Source organism: Trachurus japonicus, chromosome 18 (genome assembly GCF_045865225.1).
Source record: "Trachurus japonicus isolate A0001 chromosome 18, Traja_1.0".
NCBI lineage: Eukaryota > Metazoa > Chordata > Actinopteri > Carangiformes > Carangidae > Trachurus > Trachurus japonicus.
Window position 1 is genome coordinate 6,749,013 of NC_140924.1, and position 17,549 is coordinate 6,766,561.

The window sequence follows — 17,549 nt, forward strand, 5'->3', positions numbered from 1 at the left end:
TGGCAAATACGATTACAGGCTGTAGGTGGAGCCAGAGGAGTTGGATTTTGTCCTAAATTACTCATTTAATGTCTGACCATCAGAATATAGTGACAGTTCCAGCAAATATGACTGAATAATTGTTACCAACTGAAGCTTTAAAATAAGACTAATCACAAAAAAATAACTTGTGTTTAGATAATTTTCACTTGTTTCAAACAAATTTTCATTGAAATAAGTAGAAAAATCTTCCAGTGAAAGCAAGTTTTTTTGTGCTTGTAATAAGAAAGAAAAACTTGCCCCACTATCAGATTATTTTAAGTGAAAATATGCTTGAAAGAAGTAAAAAAAAAAAGTGTCTAAAAACAAGCTACTTTTTAATGTGATGAGTCTTATTTTAAGTATAATGAGATTTGTTTTGACTAGAAATTACATTTTTGACTAGAAATAAGACAAATATTCTTGTACTGTAATAAAAACGTACAATATTGTAAAGTATCATAGGAAGGTAATATACGCACCTGTCTCAAGAATCCCTTTCTGTTCCGCTCTCACGCTTTGTTGTTTCTACTTCTTTTTAAATGATTAAACCTCACCATCTAGTGGAGGAAAACGGGTCCTACGCCTGTGTTTTCTGTGATGATGATGATGATCACCTGACTGACTGACTCCCAGCAGCAGCAGCAAAACATCCACCGAGCTGCTGCTGTGTTTTCCCCTTACCGGCTGCTCCGTGCGCTTGGGCCGCCACACCGAGCCGACCGCGCCGAGGGGCCGACGGCTGCAGGTACGTCCGCTCATCGGCTCCGGTTCGACGGCAACGCGCTTCGGTTCTATCCGACGGCGGCTGCTGGAACGCCGGATTCGTTCCACTGGAGCTATCGGTGTAGCAGCATGCTAACTGGCTACTAACGTTACTCCGCGGAGCCTTTTTGCCTCGCAACTTTTACTGCTGATGACCGTTGAAATAAAATATGACTCCCTTCAGTCCTGATGCTGATGAACACATGAACTCACCTGAGACTCACCTGTTTGGTTGAATTCAGCCGTTAAAACACAAAATAACGTTGTAATTACACACACAAACTCACACAGCGCTGAAGCGAGCTTCATATTCGACAGTTCACGGGAGGTTAAAGTAAACTGTAAACCGTGACAACCGTTATTAGCACCGTTTCGACACTCGTGAAAACTTTTATCAATTAATAAAAAACAAAAACGCCTAACTTAACGGTCGCTCCTCAACTTTACCCTTTAACTGGTAACGTTACACCGACTTCAGCGTTGTCTCCGTCGGTAGCAATTCAAACAGCTAGTAGCACTCAACTGACACTAACGGTCTAATTTGATAACATTTGAAAATAAAGTTACCATAGCAGCGCCGGTTAGTGACGATTCAACCGCATAAACGTTAAACGAAGTGACCGTTATTAACAGACAAAAACCGTGTGACTTACAGTAGGTCCAGTTAGCAACATTAACGGAAGATATTAGCGTTGAGAAGATAAACGAGTAACGATAGCGCGAACGTTTTAACGGTTATTTCTCAGAAGACGACTCAAAAAAAAGAAAGAAAGAAAGAAAGGAAAAAAAAAAACGAGTTAGCAACAATGTATTTATGTCATAAACGGGTCATATCTGTCACTGAGAAGACCCAGAGTTTTGCCCCTGTGTTGCACAAGCGTTGGTGGTATAGTGGTTAGCATAGCTGCCTTCCAAGCAGTTGACCCGGGTTCGATTCCCGGCCAACGCAAACTTTTTTTTTTTTTTGAGTGTAAACATCGTAAATAGTTAACTTTACCTTTTTCATGTTGAATGTATAGTACTACTTGCATTTCTTTCTTTTATATATATATGTTTCAGTCACAGATTTATCCATACAGAAACAATCAACTAAGTTATAACATTTTAATGACTGAATAATGTTATTTTTTTCATGTTAAATGTATAGTAGGCTATACTTTTATTTCTTTCTTTTTTATATGTGTTTCAGTCACAGATTTGTCCATACAGAAACAATCAACCACAATATTTTAATGACTAAATAATGTTTTCACTCGTTTTTTTTTTTTTTTTTTTTTTCAAAAGGTGAGGATTTGCTATTTGCCATCACCTGAAGACTGAAAAATGATTTCTGGCATTATTCCCCATTTATTTGTTTCAATTGTTTGGCAAAGTTACTCGTGTTATTCCTTGCCTGTGAGATATAAGGCATTGATGTTGATGAAATAACCTTTTATCTCTGTCGTTGGTTTCCCTCACAGCTCCTGGATGAGCCGTCCATACGCCCTGTCTGTGTTTGTGTAGACATGGGCAGGTATTTCCACAGTGAGGTCGACGTTAAGAGTCCATGGTATCAGGTGCTGGCTGCCTTCTGGCAGCGCTACCCCAACCCATTCAGGTACCAGGACCTGCTATTTTCATATTCATATTAATTTTCATATTCATTCATTTTCATTTCAATATTTTTGATTAATCATTTTGCCTGTAAATGACAGGAAGTAGTGAATAAGGCTGTTTATGATGTTAGGCTACCATGAAATGTCAAAAAGGCTGTTATTTCAAAATACACTGGATAATAATTATTCATCGAACATGACCAATATTAATAAAACTGGTAACAAATGATCCACATTTACTTTCATTGGAATTTTCTGTTGTTGTTTTCTTATTTCTTTACTTTTTTTTTTTTTTTTTTTTTTTACGTTACCTGATCTTCTGCTGTGAAAGTAGAAATGTAAGTTTACCTGCCAGAACAAGTTTTTTTTTCTCCCCATCCTGTAAAAAACCTGTCAGTCTTCCTGTTAAATTACCCCCAACTTCCCACGTCCCCCACAGTTTAGAGGAACCACTGCCCAAGCCCCTAACTATACCCTCCCTCACTGTAAACCTGAGTATAACCTCAACCCGTAAACTGTACTTAATTTCTAAAAAATCTTCACTTTCTAAAATGAGATCGTCATCACTCTCTAAAATGTCCTCACTTTCTTAAAGTGTCCTTGCTATTCAAACTTTCTTTACCTTTTTAAAAAAAAATGTCTTCAGTTTCTACATATGTCCTCATTTACAATAATGTCCTTTATTTCCTAAATCCGTAATATATGGATCATCAGCACCCACGTCCTCACTGAGGATGTCCTCTACCGCGAGGTCACCCCCAACAACCACCTGTTGTCGCGGCGACTGTTGACGAAGACCAACCGGCTGCCGGGCTGGGCGGAGCGCGTCTTCCCCGCCCACATGGCCCGGGCCGTCTACGTGCTGGAGGACTCCATCGTGGACCCGCAAAGACGCACACTCACCACCAAGACCTGGAACCTCAACCACAACACACTGATGGTGAGAGAACGAAGGTCCGTTCAGGGCCGTTGCTAGGAATTCTGGGCCCCCTTAAAAAATACTAAAGTGGGCCCCTCCCCCTAACTTTTCCTTTTTTTTTCTTAGACTACGTATGTATTATCGTTTTTTTATTTAGCCTTCTTTGTTTTGATGCTAATGCAAGTATCTTACCAAGAATGTTTGTCTTATTTCTAGTCAAAATGTAATTTCTAGTCAAAACAAATCTCATTATACTTAAAATAAGACACATCATATTAAAAGTAGCTTGTTTTTAGACACTTTTTACTTCTTTCAAACATATTTTCACTTGGAATAAGTAGAAAAAATCTGATAGTGGAGCAAGTTTTTCTTCCTTATTACAAGCACAAAAAACTTACTTTCACTGGCAGATTTTTCTATTTATTGTGAATTTAAGTGAAAATTATCTAAAAACAAGTTAATTTTTAGGTAATGAGTCTTATTTTAAGTGGAAAGAGATTAGTTTTGACTATAAATGAGACATTTGGACAAGAAATAAGACAAATATTCTTGGAAAGATGTTGTACTATAGTCAGGGTCTTACGCAGAATAAATCAGTCATACAAAGATTAGACTACTGGGGTTTTTTATGGGCCCCACTGGGCGCTGGGCCCCTAGAATTATCATCACCTTTCTCCCCTATACAACGGCCCTGGGTCCGTTACCATGGTTATAGTAGATCCTCTCAAGTAGGAGCAAAAAAACAGACACGGAGCGTTGTAAAAGGTTTGACACCAGAAATGATATCTAGGAACTTCAAGGATTAAAACCTGGGTGGACAACCCGGTCAACTAGCTGCTGGAAAGCTACAGGGGCCAAAACCCCTCTTCTTGAGTAATTTTGCTGGCAAAATTATGTAAATGCAAATATTTAGGTACTACAATGGCATAAATAGTCATACAACTATAAAATTTGGCAGAGAGTATCTTGACACATAGGGGGAGGCATGAAAAAAAGATTCTGGGGTTTGTTGCAACTCAATTTTAAGATATCACCCTCAACATCCCAAAAAAGACAAAAAAAAGTGCTGTTCGCCTGACAAATTCTCATGAAAATTATTATTTTTCAGCATTTTTTATGCTTAACATGTATATAGAAAACTTCCTTAATTCATAAGCTTCCATTTGAGTCCTAAATATTTGCATTTACATAATTTCGCCTAAGTGCATTCTATGAACGCAGTGTTGAATGAACTCCAACACTTTACAGATTGAGGACAGATGTTTGAACAATGATATCAGCCTTCCTTCAGTATTTGTTTCTGTCTCTCAGACGGTGGTGGAGCGGTGTTCGTTTGAAGAAGACTCTAGTCGTCCAACCTGGACCAAACTGAGGAGGGAGGCCTGGATCTCCTCGGCTGTTTACGGCCTGGCCCGACCCATACAGGTAGGCTATATGTAGACTTTGCCTATCTATGCTTGTGACCAGACTGTGTCCCGAACCAGACCAGACAGAAATGCCCTCATAATGTGGACATGCTTTACACCTGACATTGGTTACAGACGTACAGGTGAAGTTAAAGCAGAAGTAAGTGATATATTTGTGTTAATATAAGTCTTAAATAGTTATATCTTCTGACAGCAATCACTTACATAGAGTGTTTGGTCTGAAACACGGGTCTCTCAGTCCCTCTGCTCTGCTCTGAGCCGAGGAGAAAACATTTATCGTATCCTACAGTTTTTATCCAATGAGGAGAGAGAACGGCATGCAGGGCTGTGTGTGCAGCCAAGGGATGCGCCTGAATGTGGTGACGTAGGGACGAGGACTGTTATGGTGCGTTCATGGAAACTCGTGTTTTTCCGACCTGTGAAGTCGTACCAGTTCGATCTGGTACGAGTTCACGGGTCAGAAGTTACGAGTGGCCGTTATAGTGACTTTCACAGGTAAAACAGGTCGGAAAAACACGAGTGGGTTGCCTGGAACGCTACAAAGTCGTAAGTTGTGACTTGAAGCTGTAATTTACGATTTCAAAAGCCTGCCTGGAACGCAGCATTAGCGAAAACGACCGGACCACTTACTTCTGCTTTAAGTATTTATTTGTAGAAAAGGTGTTCCCATTGGCAAAGTTTATTTTGGAGGCATTTAAGCAGCGTAAAGATGTGTTGTATGTGTGAAGTTTTTCAGTACTGGCAACTGTTTTTGCTCTGTGTGTGTATGTGTGCGCATGTGTGGATATGTACTGTATAAAAATATGTAGATGTGTGAGCGTGCATGCGTGTGCCGGTGTTTGTTTTGTGTTTGGTGTGTCTTGTAAGCCCATGAGGGCCTATGGTGCAAGACACCACGTTTAATAAAAACCAACAACCAACAACCTGAAGTCTCTCTCTGTTTAACTCTTTGTGTTTCTCCAACAGGAGTTTGGTGTTTCCAGGTTTAAAAGTAACCAAGCCAAAGCCATGAAGGGGCTGGAGTTTGCTCTGTCCAAGATACAGAGTAAGACACTCACACTTGTTGACACTCAACCTAAAATCCTCTAAAATACTTACCAACCACTGTTATATAACTGAATAAAGTAGTCTTTAAAGGGACAACAAGGAATTTCTCCGTCGGCAGAACGAAAAATTCGGCGACAATAAAAAAGTCTCATATTAATGTGGATGAATCTACGCTACCCACACTTGTTAATGGCTCCATTTTCGATAAATATATCGTTTTGTCTCTATCGTTATTTTGTTATTATTAGTGGTGGCGGAAACACTTCTTTACTTTCAGTTTCGTGGACGCTGCCCGGCGAGTCATGAGAATAACGCCGCCGAATCGGTCGGGACTACAACAGTATCTGATCGTCTTTGAACCTCTGACTTTAATTCTTGATGAATGAAAACATGAGTCTGTCTTGCGCCGGTCAAAGAATTTCATGGTGCGCGCGGAGGCTCATAAATGTAGTGTGAAAACAACAAAGCTTTCCCAAAACTCCTCGTTGTCCATTTAACATCGTACATGGTAGTTGGGGCTAAAATCAATCATCAAACCTTACGGACGATTAGTTGAAGAGTTTCCTGTAACCAGACCTTGAAAGAAACAAACAATCAATCAAAGTAACACTAAAATGTGTCTGATTGATTGTTTTTATCACCTGTAGCTGAGCCCAGCGCTAATCTCCACGGAGACCAGGGAGAGTCGTCAGAGAAGCACAAGCCCCTCCCACAACCAGCCACCTCTACCCAGAAACCCAAGCAGTTTGTCTGAGCATCACGTGAACCTCTACTGTTGTTGCTATAGAAACCCTGAAGCTATCGATCTGAGCTGGAACTGCATCGACCTCAGCTGTGATTGGTTGACTTGCAATGTCGTCATCATCGGACAAGCTGTGCAGCTTTAACGTTTGACCGAGGCGGAGCAAAAAATAATGAGTATTAGTTTCTCAGGAGTCACTGGGACGTATTTAAACCTTCTTAGTAAAAATATTCTGTTTTTTACAGTTGCTTTTGTTTGATTGATTGTTTGTTTTTTACACTTTTTCCTAGATCATTCTATCTATAGTATTTCATTCTATAGTATTTTGGTCAGTTTACGTAGAATAAAACTTTCAAGTAATATTTTGTTATTTAAGAAAAGAGAAGAGATAAAGAAATCTAGAACCTATATGTATAATGAGAAATCATGTTATTTTTAATGGTTGATGTTATGAAGTATACAGCTCATGTCCCAGATGTTTTCTGTCTAAGCTAGTTTTCTGTCACTGTCATATAATTTTTTGTATTTTTATATGAGTATTGATCTTGAATCACTATTTTGAATCATTTTGTCCTATTTATTTATATGTTATGTTCTTCTTATCGTTTTATTCATTCCAATAACATCTTTTTTTGTCATTTTCTTGATCATTTACTGGGAACTCTTGCCTGCTAGATTAATTTAAACTTTGAGAAGTTTTTCTGTATTTCTAGTTTTAGTTCTGAACATGAACGTTGCATCAGATCCGAGCCGTGGTCGACTGTTGCATGTTTACACGCACGTTTCACATTCTGACCATTAATTACTGGACAATGGAACAGAATTGTACCTCATTCAGTTGCCCTCTGGTGGTCAACTATTAAACTCCAACCTGATGATTCTTAAGTTGTCTGCTGTGGTTGATTTTGGTGACACATGACCCTACAATAAACACTGTAGTTTAAAAAAAAAAGTTACAAGTCCCACATTAGATGACCTGGGTCTAAATCCAGTGCAGCTGAACAAAGCAAAAAGCAAGGAAAACTTTATTTGTATAGCACATTTAACTCCAGGTGAAAGTACAATGTGCTTTACAGAGCTTTCCACAAGGAATAAAAACAAAATACAAAATAAAATTAAAATAAAAGCATAAATCAGACTAATGCTGTAGATAAAAATGAATGTTTTGCGTTATTATTTTAATCTTGGGGCATAATAACTAAAAGGGACATCAGCTGTTTTCATGCCGACCAAGGTTAAAATTTAAAAATCTATTCTAAAATTTACAGCGAGCGAGTGTTGTATGATCATACTTCCTTTTTCTTGTTAAAACTTGAGCAGCTGCAGTCGAGCTAGGTGCTTTTGAGGTATCCCAGTGAGTAATGTATTACAGAAGTCCAATCGATTGGAGGTAAAAGCATGTATGAGTCTTCGGATAAAACAACTCCTTACCTTTTTGATATTTCTCGAATGATAAAAAACCCCGTTTTTTATCAACTCAAGCCAAACAACAATTACACTTACTGTAGTGTGACAAACGCATTGGGGTACAACCCTGAGAGGGTTTTGTTTTCTCAGACCAGACAGTTTATTTCTACTTAACAGAAACAGGAACGACCTGAGGGGGAATTAAGTGAATGAAGTTGCAGATCTCGTGGGTTTATTTTGGACTGGTTTCCAATTCAAAGGGCAATTGGGTCCAGTTAGGCCTTCGGGGTTTTTCAGCTCTCGATCTTCTGTTTGAACTTCATCTTTGACTTTTATTATTTTAACTCTTCTATACACGCATATTACAGACAGTTCTGCCATTGCTCAGTCAGAACCTGCACGGTCTTGTTGGCTGCTGTTCTCATTGTTCATCACCCACAGATCTGTGAGTTTGAGTGTTAAAACACAAGAATGTGTTGATAAACCAAAAATAATATTATATTTATCAACTCCAAGTATCAAAACTCACAATTTGGCTTCACAGCCTGGTTAAAAACACAACATTTTGGCTCACAAGCAGTACATACAATTAAAGAATGAGCACAAATACACAGTACAAACAACAATATTGGGCATGATATTGGTGTGGATGATGTTTATGAACTCGACAAAGTTATTTGGTATAAGGGCTTTTTGTATGATATAATATTCTTAAATGTCAATGTTGTTGCTCTTGTATGAGTCCAATTTCCTAATCATACGATACAAGTGTTGCATTGTTTTTGTTTCTACTTGGTAATGACTGTAAAACTTAAACGGATTATTGACATATCTGGACTGACCTGTAAGCTATGTGTATGTATATATCATACATTTAATTATTGGGTGACATGAGAAATCAAATTAACTCATTCATCTATTATGACATGCTCAGTGATCAACAAGTTATGTTCTGACTTTGACTATTAGTAATAACTTGGATCTGTTTGGGTGTTGTAGGGAAATTATTTTCCAGTGGATGAGATATGTGTGATTACTATGGCAACACCAGAGCATGTGGGAACAGGACGTCCAGTAACACGGAGGGAGATACAGTACGATTACCAGTGGATGATCACAGGAAGTCATAGTCCCACCCTACATTTTGTAAGCTGAATTCTTATATATAAACAGGTTGTAGCTACACAGCGTTTTGACCTTGGCTGTACAGTAGATGTTTGCAGACAGTGTCCAGAACCTTTAGTTGCTCAAATTAGTCAGGCAGTGACACATAATGAAACTGAAATAGTGACCCTCTCTACATCCAGAATGGTTTCAGTTTTGTTTCCTGATACACTGACTACACACTCTCATGATGGTGATAAAATACTCTTTATTCTACATAAAGCATTGAAAAACATTCAAGCATTTCATATTCCAGTGATTATTTCATTATTTCACGAGCAAAACAAATGTGAGAAAAAAGGCTTTATGACACACAATGATGATAAAACACTGACATTAACACTGAAGTTAGAGAAATGTAGGAAGCCCTTTCTAAAACAGCTCTGAACTGTAACACATTGTGTTTTTATCATAAGCAGCGATTCTTTAAAACGTAATAAATAAGTAGTTTGACAGTTTCTTTTGTTCCGTGGCATTTGAAATATATCTCTTGAGATGAGCAGACAAATGATTTTCTTGTAACTTTTTCACTCCAGGCAGCTTTTTTTTCCAGGACACATTATAATGGAAGTCCACTTAAGCATTAGTGTTTAGCATTATAGTGTTTTTTTGGCTTGTATGTAAACATCATAAAAATAGGACTGTTCTGAAAATGTCTTTGGTTTTTTTGGCCTGCTTATTTAAAACAGTGGCACTTTAGGGACACACATATACAAACATAATACGCAGCAGATTATTGGTATCATACAAAAGCTGGCTCCTGCTGACTGGGGCTGGCGCCTTGGAGAAGAACGCGTTCAGTGGAAATCTTTACCGACCAGCATCTTTAGCAGATTTAAAGGAGTCATCACCTGGTTTTTTACGTATCCAATCCAAACAAAATTTAATTGGTTCATTGTAAAACATGTATTTATTGATGCAAATGTGGTGATTTCTGTACGTAGGCTACAGAGTCCCGGGGCAAAGCTGCTGCTGCTCTGTATGAAGCTTCATTTTTCATTCAAACGAACTAATACGACTGCCACAATTGTTAGATTTCATCAGTGAGACCAACATTTATCTCTTAAAAACAATTTAACCAGCCGGCGGTAAACGTCTACAAACCTGCGGGTAAGTTAATTAACGATCGTTTCATCCCCCGGCATGACGACGTAGTTTGGCCGGCCAACGAGCTCTACAGAGGGGTTGCTGAGGAGCCGCTCCTCCGCTGCTCGCTGGAGCTTCACTTCTCCCAACGCGGAGCAAACTTCTAAACAGGCGTCATTTGGATAAACTAACCGCACATTGGGGATCTAAACCTTTACTTTCTTGCATGAAAAAAAATAAAAACTTAATAAAGTGACAAAATAACAGCGCTACAGTGGGAAATAAAACAATAAGTAATGGCAGCGCGGCGGAAGTCGGGGTGGTGGAATAGAGGTGGGTTTATTCTGTTTTATGAAGAACTTTAAAATGTATCTATTTTCTTTTATTTGCTCTTGCTTTTAACTCTGTTTTTAGTGTTTGTTTGTTTTTATTCTGTTTTATGCTTCTCACTTTTTTTTTTTAATGTTTTGTCTTTATGTAAAGCACATTGAGTTGCCTTGTTATGAAATACGCTATATAAATAAAGATGCCTTGCCTGGAAAGCAGGCTCCTGTGGTGACATCAACACAGGAGCAGAGTCAAAATCTCCTAATTTTGTGGTGTTCAACCTCATGAGCTACTCTGGCTTAAACAAAGAGCCCAAACGAAAAAACTTGAAATTTTCAAATTTCAGATTTTCAGGTCCAACACCAATATACATGTTTTAACAAGGAAAAATGCGATTTGTGGGTGATGACTCCTTTAACGCGTCAGCAGCTACACTGTTTGTGATCCACTGTACTTAGGTCTCTAATTGTTGAAAGTGAAGCCTTTGCCAGTGAACCACTTGGCTCTGGCGACAACGTCATTGGCGAAGTCCTTGTACGGCGTCACGCTGTCCACGTCCACGTCCTTGTTTAAATTAAGGATGGTCCCGTCTCCTGCGATGTAACAAGCCAACGCTCCTGAAACACAGCAGAGACAGCTGAGACCACAGGGTTTCCCAGAATACCTTCCACTAGGGACGTCACAATTACTTGTTTTCACAATTAATTGCGGTATTAAATGCCACAATTAATTGATAGCAAAGGTTCCTAAATACCGTCACTCTCCAAAAAAAGATTATGTATGAACCGTGTCGGCAAATGTGGCGCCAAAGTAAAGGTGAATGCACAAATACTGGTTCATTTACCTAACGTAGCTTTGGATTGGTAGGAGTTTAAATGCTAGAGTGTCATTCAAAAAAGATCAAAAGTAACTTAAACATTTGGTGTCGATGACAATTAATGACTTGAATATTTCAAACACGGCGGATTAATAATTGGCCATATTTTAAGAGATATTTAAAATATCTTATAATTAGTAATGTATATTTTTACTATATTTGATTTTACACATTCATAGTGTTGTGAAATTAATTAATGCATAATAATCGTGATAATCGTAATACCGTGATTATTTCTCTGACAATAATCGTACCAAAAAAATCTATTATCGTGACATCCCTAAACCTTTCACCAACCTCAGCAGACACAAAAGCTGCTATGGCGGTTCAAAATAGACAACATATTTACATTTGGATCAATAGTCCAACTGGAGTGGATCCAAACCAAAACATGCTAGAGAGATTGTATATCTCATCTGACCCTGTACGACCATAATAGAAGAAGAAAGGGGGCAGAGGTGGCCATGTTTTTACCAATCAGATGTTGTTCTTTGGTCCATGACTTCCTCTCCCTCGCCATTTTCTCGATGAGCGAGGCTAGGAATCTGGTTCCTTGTTCCAGGTGCTCCCTGCTGTACGGGCCGACACGGTCGCAGCCCGGGTGGTAAGTCTTGTGCATCTGTCACAATGACATTATTGACAAATGAGAAATCACAGAAGCCTTAGATCAGAAACAGGTGCAGAAATCTCATGAATGTTTCATAACTTGTAAATGTAAACACACACACACACACCTGCATGAGACCAAAGCAGTTTGGGTCGTGCTGTCCATATCCACTGGTATCCAGTGACGCTCCAGCCTCCGACTGTCTGGAGATGATGGCAGCGATGTAGCCGGGGTGGACGTCCACTCTGCAGAACACGACGACAAACTGTCAGAGATGAAACACTACGACAACGATGGCAACAACCAGAGGCTACGCTACAACAAAGAGACGTGAAACCAGCTCAGTGTTTGAGCTGTCGCTCATAGTTCAACATTTTGGCAAATTGGCCCATTACCATAATCCCTATAGTCATAGCAGTAGGTTTGTTACCTTTATTGGTCGGTGCAAGCTATTTTTAGAACGGCGGAGCAGAGCCGTGAGCTGCTCAGAGCTACGCTACGGAGGCTCATGGGATTTCTTGGTTTCCCTCATCAAACTCATCAAATACACAATCCAACAACTCCAAAACGCTCTGGTGGACAAGTTGTGACCTGCACATTCACCACGCTATGAGATAATAACACAACGTTACCAGACAGAGTTGTTTTAGAGGGAAATTCAGAGACTGCTTGCTAAAAAACTGTCCCTGAAGGCAACGCGCATCAGCGGTATTGCATGAATTTACCTCTAAAACAACTCTAAAACAATTAAAAGTAACAAACCTACTGCTATGACTATAGGGATTATGGCAATGGGCCAATTTGCCAAAATGTTGAACTATCTCTTTAACGTACTCTGTTCCCACACTGTTGATTATTTCTTTGTAATCGTTCATCCTGGCCAGGTCTCGTTCTGCCAGCGCCTCTGAAGCTCTGACTCCATCCAGACGTTGATCTGAAACAGAGACAACAAATCAGAGCTGTGATCTGATATCGGAGCTCATTCAACCTGCTTCATTGAAGTTGTAGTATTTGCTTAAAGGACGAGGTGAAAACTGACTGAACTGACCATAGTTCATCCTAAGATGGGCTTTTGCAGTGTCCTTGGATGCTCCTCTGGTTTTCACTTTGGAGATATCTCTGTAGTCTGTGGACACAGAGGACGGAGGATACTTAAGTCTTCTATAATGTATAATTTAAGACTTTTTAAAACCTCTTCATGAGGAAAGTGTCTTTGAGTTGGAGACGTACCTTTGAGAAGTGGCTCAGCTGAGGAAAGAACACAAACATAGTTTCAGTTATCACTACAAAAATCAATTGTGTCCATTCAAATGAACTCTGTATTAAAAGACAAGAAAGGAGAACTTACCTTCTTCTGCTTTGGCCGGTGATGGGATCAATCTGAGGATGTACTCTACAACAACACAGAACCAGACAGGAAGTGAGAGAAGCAGCCGGAACAACAAACTCATTTACCATAGAAAACAAAAAACAAAAAAACAAGTGGACCAACCTTTCAGAGGTTGAAGCCTCTCAATCTTCCAGACAGCGACACGGAAGCCCACGGCTACAACCACGACCACAACACAAACCAGGATGATGATCCATCCATGACTCTCTGCTGCATCTGGACGACTCAAGTGATCTGTAAGATCTGCAAAAACAAACATGAATTCATTAAGTGGAAAAACAGAAATCCTTCTGAGGCTGCCAACCAACACAAACACTGACAAGTCATTTTAATTGTTTTACCAGAGATCTGTATCGTCTTCTCCTTCACCAGACTCACTTCAGGAATCTCCACTCGACACGTCAAGAATCGAACCGATTTTAATTTTCCTGTTGTAACAGAAACAAAACAAGAAAACAAAAGTTAGGTCTCAGGTGATTGTTCTAGAAATCTAGATCCTCATGACCAGAGAACAAAAAATGTTAAAGACCGGCGGAAGAATTTACAAATATTTCAAGTCAGACAGAAGCACAGGTACTGGTTGACCTACTTTTAAACGCTGTCAGGTCCATGTGCGCCCTGACGGTGTAGAAGTCGTCTGGTTCGTCCGATGAACTGGTCTCAGCCTGGAGGTCGTTTTCCTCGTTGTCTAACAGAGAAATCTGTGGTTTTGGGCCCCAGCCGCTGCACTCGCATCGTACAAGCGGCTCATTGGATGAGCTGTCCACAGTCAGTTGGACCTCGGACATCTGAGCTGCAGAGAGACACGGCACGCCCGTCACTGCAGGACGCCAACCCCTCATAACGGCTCATATGTTCAACCACGCTAACAGCATCAACAACTCCAGGACAAACTGAAATCAAATTCTGTCCAGACCTTCATGATCCCCAGAGGACGGGTCCCATGGACACTGGGTGTAATTTGCTAAAGACACTCCAAGTTCTTTTAGCATAACATTTACCGGGATCATCCCTATGTTCCCCGGGTCCTATGTTCCCCACTTTGTATGGGACCGGGGAACATAGGACCCTTTTTCTAAAAAAAAGGGTCCTATGTTCCCCACTTTTCCCCAAAAGGACCCGGGGAACATGCAATTTTTGTACCCATACCTGGCAGTTGAGTTGTGACTTTGAGTGAGAAGTGGAATTGTCCCATTTGTTGGGTTTAGGCAATGAAGAAAGGAGTTGCTCAAGTTTAGTAAAAAGACCAGGTAGAGGCTAGACAGGCCAGATAGACAGAGAGAGTCCATCGACCAGCAACAGCGGGGAACATAGGACCCTTTGTCAGAAAAAGGGTCCTATGTTCCCCACAGTATTGGGATCGGGGAACATAGGACCCTTTTTGGGAAAAACGGGGAACATAGGACCCGGGGAACATAGGTACGCTCCCACATACCTGAGTGGTTTGATTTTTACTGACTGTGGTGATCCTCTTACATTTTTGAGTTCCACTAAAACTTCTCAAGAACTACTGCACGATGGGTTGCCATGACAGTTGGAGGAGACATTCATGTTCCCCAGAAGCATCAAAATGATCATTACAGTTTTCCATTGTCCAATACTTTGATTTATGCCTCTGGTGACCTGCTATGCTCTGGTAACGCATTTGATATGTGTTGCTGTTTTCATGTTTAGCTGCATCAACAAAAATAAAGCATGGCTGCTGTCTTACCAATAACAAGCGAGACAAACGCTTCCTCAGTAGATTCGCCAAAAGCGTAACACCTGGACAATAAACAAACGGAAGTAAGTTAAGAATCTAATAAATACTGGTGGAAAATTCACAATAAATTTCCTGAAACATGACGTACCTGTAGGTACCGCTGTCCCGGTGCGTGACTCTTTGTAGCTTCAGAGTGCCATCTTCCGTTTGTTCCACCCGACCGCGGTACTCTGCCGATGTCTCCTTTTCCAAGACCTTTCCGTCACGAACAACAGAAATTGTGGTTGAAGACGAACCGTCCACCTTTGACCACTCCCTAGCGGTGACGCCTGAGGCCCTTGTGAGGCACGGGAGGGAGCCATCTTTTCCAGCAGCAACAAAGACTTCTGTAGAGCCAGGCTGTAGGGCCTTACCTGGTCCAGGTAGAACAAGACGATACATTGATTGATTGATTGATTGATTGATTGATTGATTCTTTTAATGACCACACAGCCAGGCTGGTGGAATTTGCTTCCAGTACATTATTGGTACAGGTTCCAAACATATAACATGTATAGACAATTACATGACCTGTACTTAACAATAACTGTTTTTTTTTTATTAGCCTACATGTGTAGCCTACAGCAAATGAGAAATTCCAACAACGTAAACAAAAAACAATGGTTCTATCAGGCCAGGATGAAACTTCATAACTTCTTGAGGAAATAAAGATTTCAGACAAAATGACTGTACTTGGCTCTAAACACCTCACAAACACACTATCTACAGATAAACTTAGATCCAGTTGCTCTGAACATTGGGACAGGTTTTTCCCTTAAATTCCTCATAAACGAATTTCAAGGGGCAAACATTTGCTTTATTGGCTCTAGTAAGGGTTTGAAACCCTCACACACCCTGTCTCTAACAAAAAGGCCAAACAAAAACTACAGTATAGAGATATTTTTAAGCTGGGCTTAGTCATGACAGTTTATCAAGATGTGACGACGTGAGTGGAAACTCAGAGGAAATTTGAGCTCTCTACACACACAAACACACACAGAAACTGAAACAGACTCCGGATAATGGATAATGTAGCTCTACATTATCCATTACAGGAGCTCAACAGGTTTATGTAGCAACACCACAATGCCAAGCCTGGCTTTCCCCAACTAAGTCCACTAGCAAAGCGGACATTTTAACGTTGCTTTACGTGTACGAACTTATTAATTATGTTTAAACATGAACTTTTACACTTATTACATGTAATATAAGACCCTTTTTAATTCGGGATATAAATTACCCGCAGCAATGCGCTATTTTAACGAAAAATCTGCCATTTACAGCCGCATAGTAAACTTTTATCACCGCGCACCATAGCAACAGAGTAACGGTTTTTGAGCAGTTGTCGTCGCCTGGCAACGCCCACGTCTTAAAACTTCAAACACACCGACCTGAAACCGCCGGGAACTGGACGCTGCTGAGAGAAAACACGGCGAAGATGGCGGTGAATGTACGGAGCTTCATCCCCGAAGTAGTAGCGGTACAGACGGGGAGAGCGTCTGCCTTCACTCCGCTGTGTAGTGGTGCGGTTCATTCAAGGAAGTGACAGCTGCAGGTTGTTTCAGCGCATGCGCAGAACTGTCAAACGCATTTTTTTTGTGTGTGAGACTTTTTGAACTTCTTTTTCTCAGACATTTATTCCTCTTTTATCTTTTTTAAACGCGATAAAGAAAATAAGAAATCTCACTTAGAGTTTTGAGTTTGAAATATCCAATAAGTTTTGTTTGAATCTCGTGTTTTTAAAAAAAAAAAAACTGCACACTCATGTCTCCACTCCCAAGACCTTTGTTGCAGTGAAGCCACATGATGGCGCTCGTGAATAACAACAACCCACTTGAACTTCAAGACCTACTCAATATAATGCCCCCTTAGGAATGTCAAATTTGTTGAATATAGTATTACTTTTGGGCAAATACCATATGCACTGTTGTAAATGGAAAAGTAAATCCCCGTCAATAATCTGTTTTAAAAATGAACTAAACAAATATTTTAGTTCCTTATATTTACTGGCAGATGGAAATGAAAAAAATAATGGTATGATGGAAATTGCAATACGATGTAATTTGTTTATTTGTGAAGAGTCCCAATAAGTACAATGCCTTCAACTTGTGTTATATCTTTTATTCTATTTTATTTTTTATTTTTTTCACGCATTTAAAATAGCTGTTTATTATTCAGTGCCAAGCCTTGTAGATTTAATTTTCTATTTTTTATTGTAAGAATAGTAATGTCTTTGGAAAAAAAGAATGCAACAGTTTTCCTGTTTGAGAATGAATGTACATTTTGAAAACAATAAAGTTTGAAAAAAAAAAAAAAAACCTACTCAATATAGAGCTGCATAAAGTGGTGAGCTTAAATGCAACAAATTATCCCTTAATATCAATAAGACAAATTTTATATTATTTCATTCAAATAAAAAAACCTGTGAACAACATTA

At 39.6% G+C, this 17,549-nt stretch overlaps 2 protein-coding genes and 1 non-coding gene across 3 annotated transcripts; 2 read left to right on the forward strand and 1 right to left on the reverse strand.

Moving 5' to 3' along the window:
• Positions 1–645: 645 nt before the first annotated feature.
• Positions 646–6,695, forward strand: prelid1b (PRELI domain containing 1b). The gene is made up of 6 exons (XM_085806467.1): positions 646–766; positions 2,244–2,380; positions 3,093–3,318; positions 4,609–4,722; positions 5,691–5,769; positions 6,419–6,695. The coding sequence occupies exons 2-6, from the start codon at positions 2,289–2,291 to the stop codon at positions 6,523–6,525; spliced, it is 618 nt and encodes a 205-aa protein (XP_085662593.1). The 5' UTR covers positions 646–766; positions 2,244–2,288; the 3' UTR covers positions 6,526–6,695.
• Positions 1,661–1,732, forward strand: trnag-ucc (transfer RNA glycine (anticodon UCC)). Its single transcript has one exon. It is a non-coding gene; the product is annotated as a tRNA-Gly (tRNA).
• A 2,589-nt stretch (positions 6,696–9,284) lies between the features above and the next one.
• Positions 9,285–16,657, reverse strand: LOC146968549 (uncharacterized). Its single transcript, XM_085759823.1, has 13 exons — positions 16,504–16,657; positions 15,222–15,486; positions 15,083–15,135; positions 13,961–14,164; positions 13,713–13,799; positions 13,474–13,614; positions 13,330–13,374; positions 13,212–13,229; positions 13,030–13,107; positions 12,816–12,915; positions 12,109–12,226; positions 11,849–11,993; positions 9,285–11,114 (listed from the first exon to the last, which is right to left on the reverse strand). The coding sequence occupies exons 1-13, from the start codon at positions 16,574–16,576 to the stop codon at positions 10,960–10,962; spliced, it is 1,482 nt and encodes a 493-aa protein (XP_085615949.1). The 5' UTR covers positions 16,577–16,657; the 3' UTR covers positions 9,285–10,959.
• Between the last annotated feature and the right edge of the window lie 892 nt (positions 16,658–17,549).

Coding starts and splice junctions, on each gene's coding strand:
- LOC146968549 (XM_085759823.1), bottom strand. CDS start 16,576: ATGAAGCTCCGTACATTCACCGCCATCTTCGCCGTGTTTTCTCTCAGC. Junction 13,800..13,960: donor GGACCTGACAGCGTTTAAAA/GTAGGTCAACCA, acceptor CTGTTACAACAG/GAAAATTAAAATCGGTTCGA. Junction 13,615..13,712: donor GAAGACGATACAGATCTCTG/GTAAAACAATTA, acceptor TTGTTTTTGCAG/ATCTTACAGATCACTTGAGT.
- prelid1b (XM_085806467.1), top strand. CDS start 2,289: ATGGGCAGGTATTTCCACAGTGAGGTCGACGTTAAGAGTCCATGGTAT. Junction 3,319..4,608: donor TCAACCACAACACACTGATG/GTGAGAGAACGA, acceptor TCTGTCTCTCAG/ACGGTGGTGGAGCGGTGTTC. Junction 5,770..6,418: donor TGCTCTGTCCAAGATACAGA/GTAAGACACTCA, acceptor TATCACCTGTAG/CTGAGCCCAGCGCTAATCTC.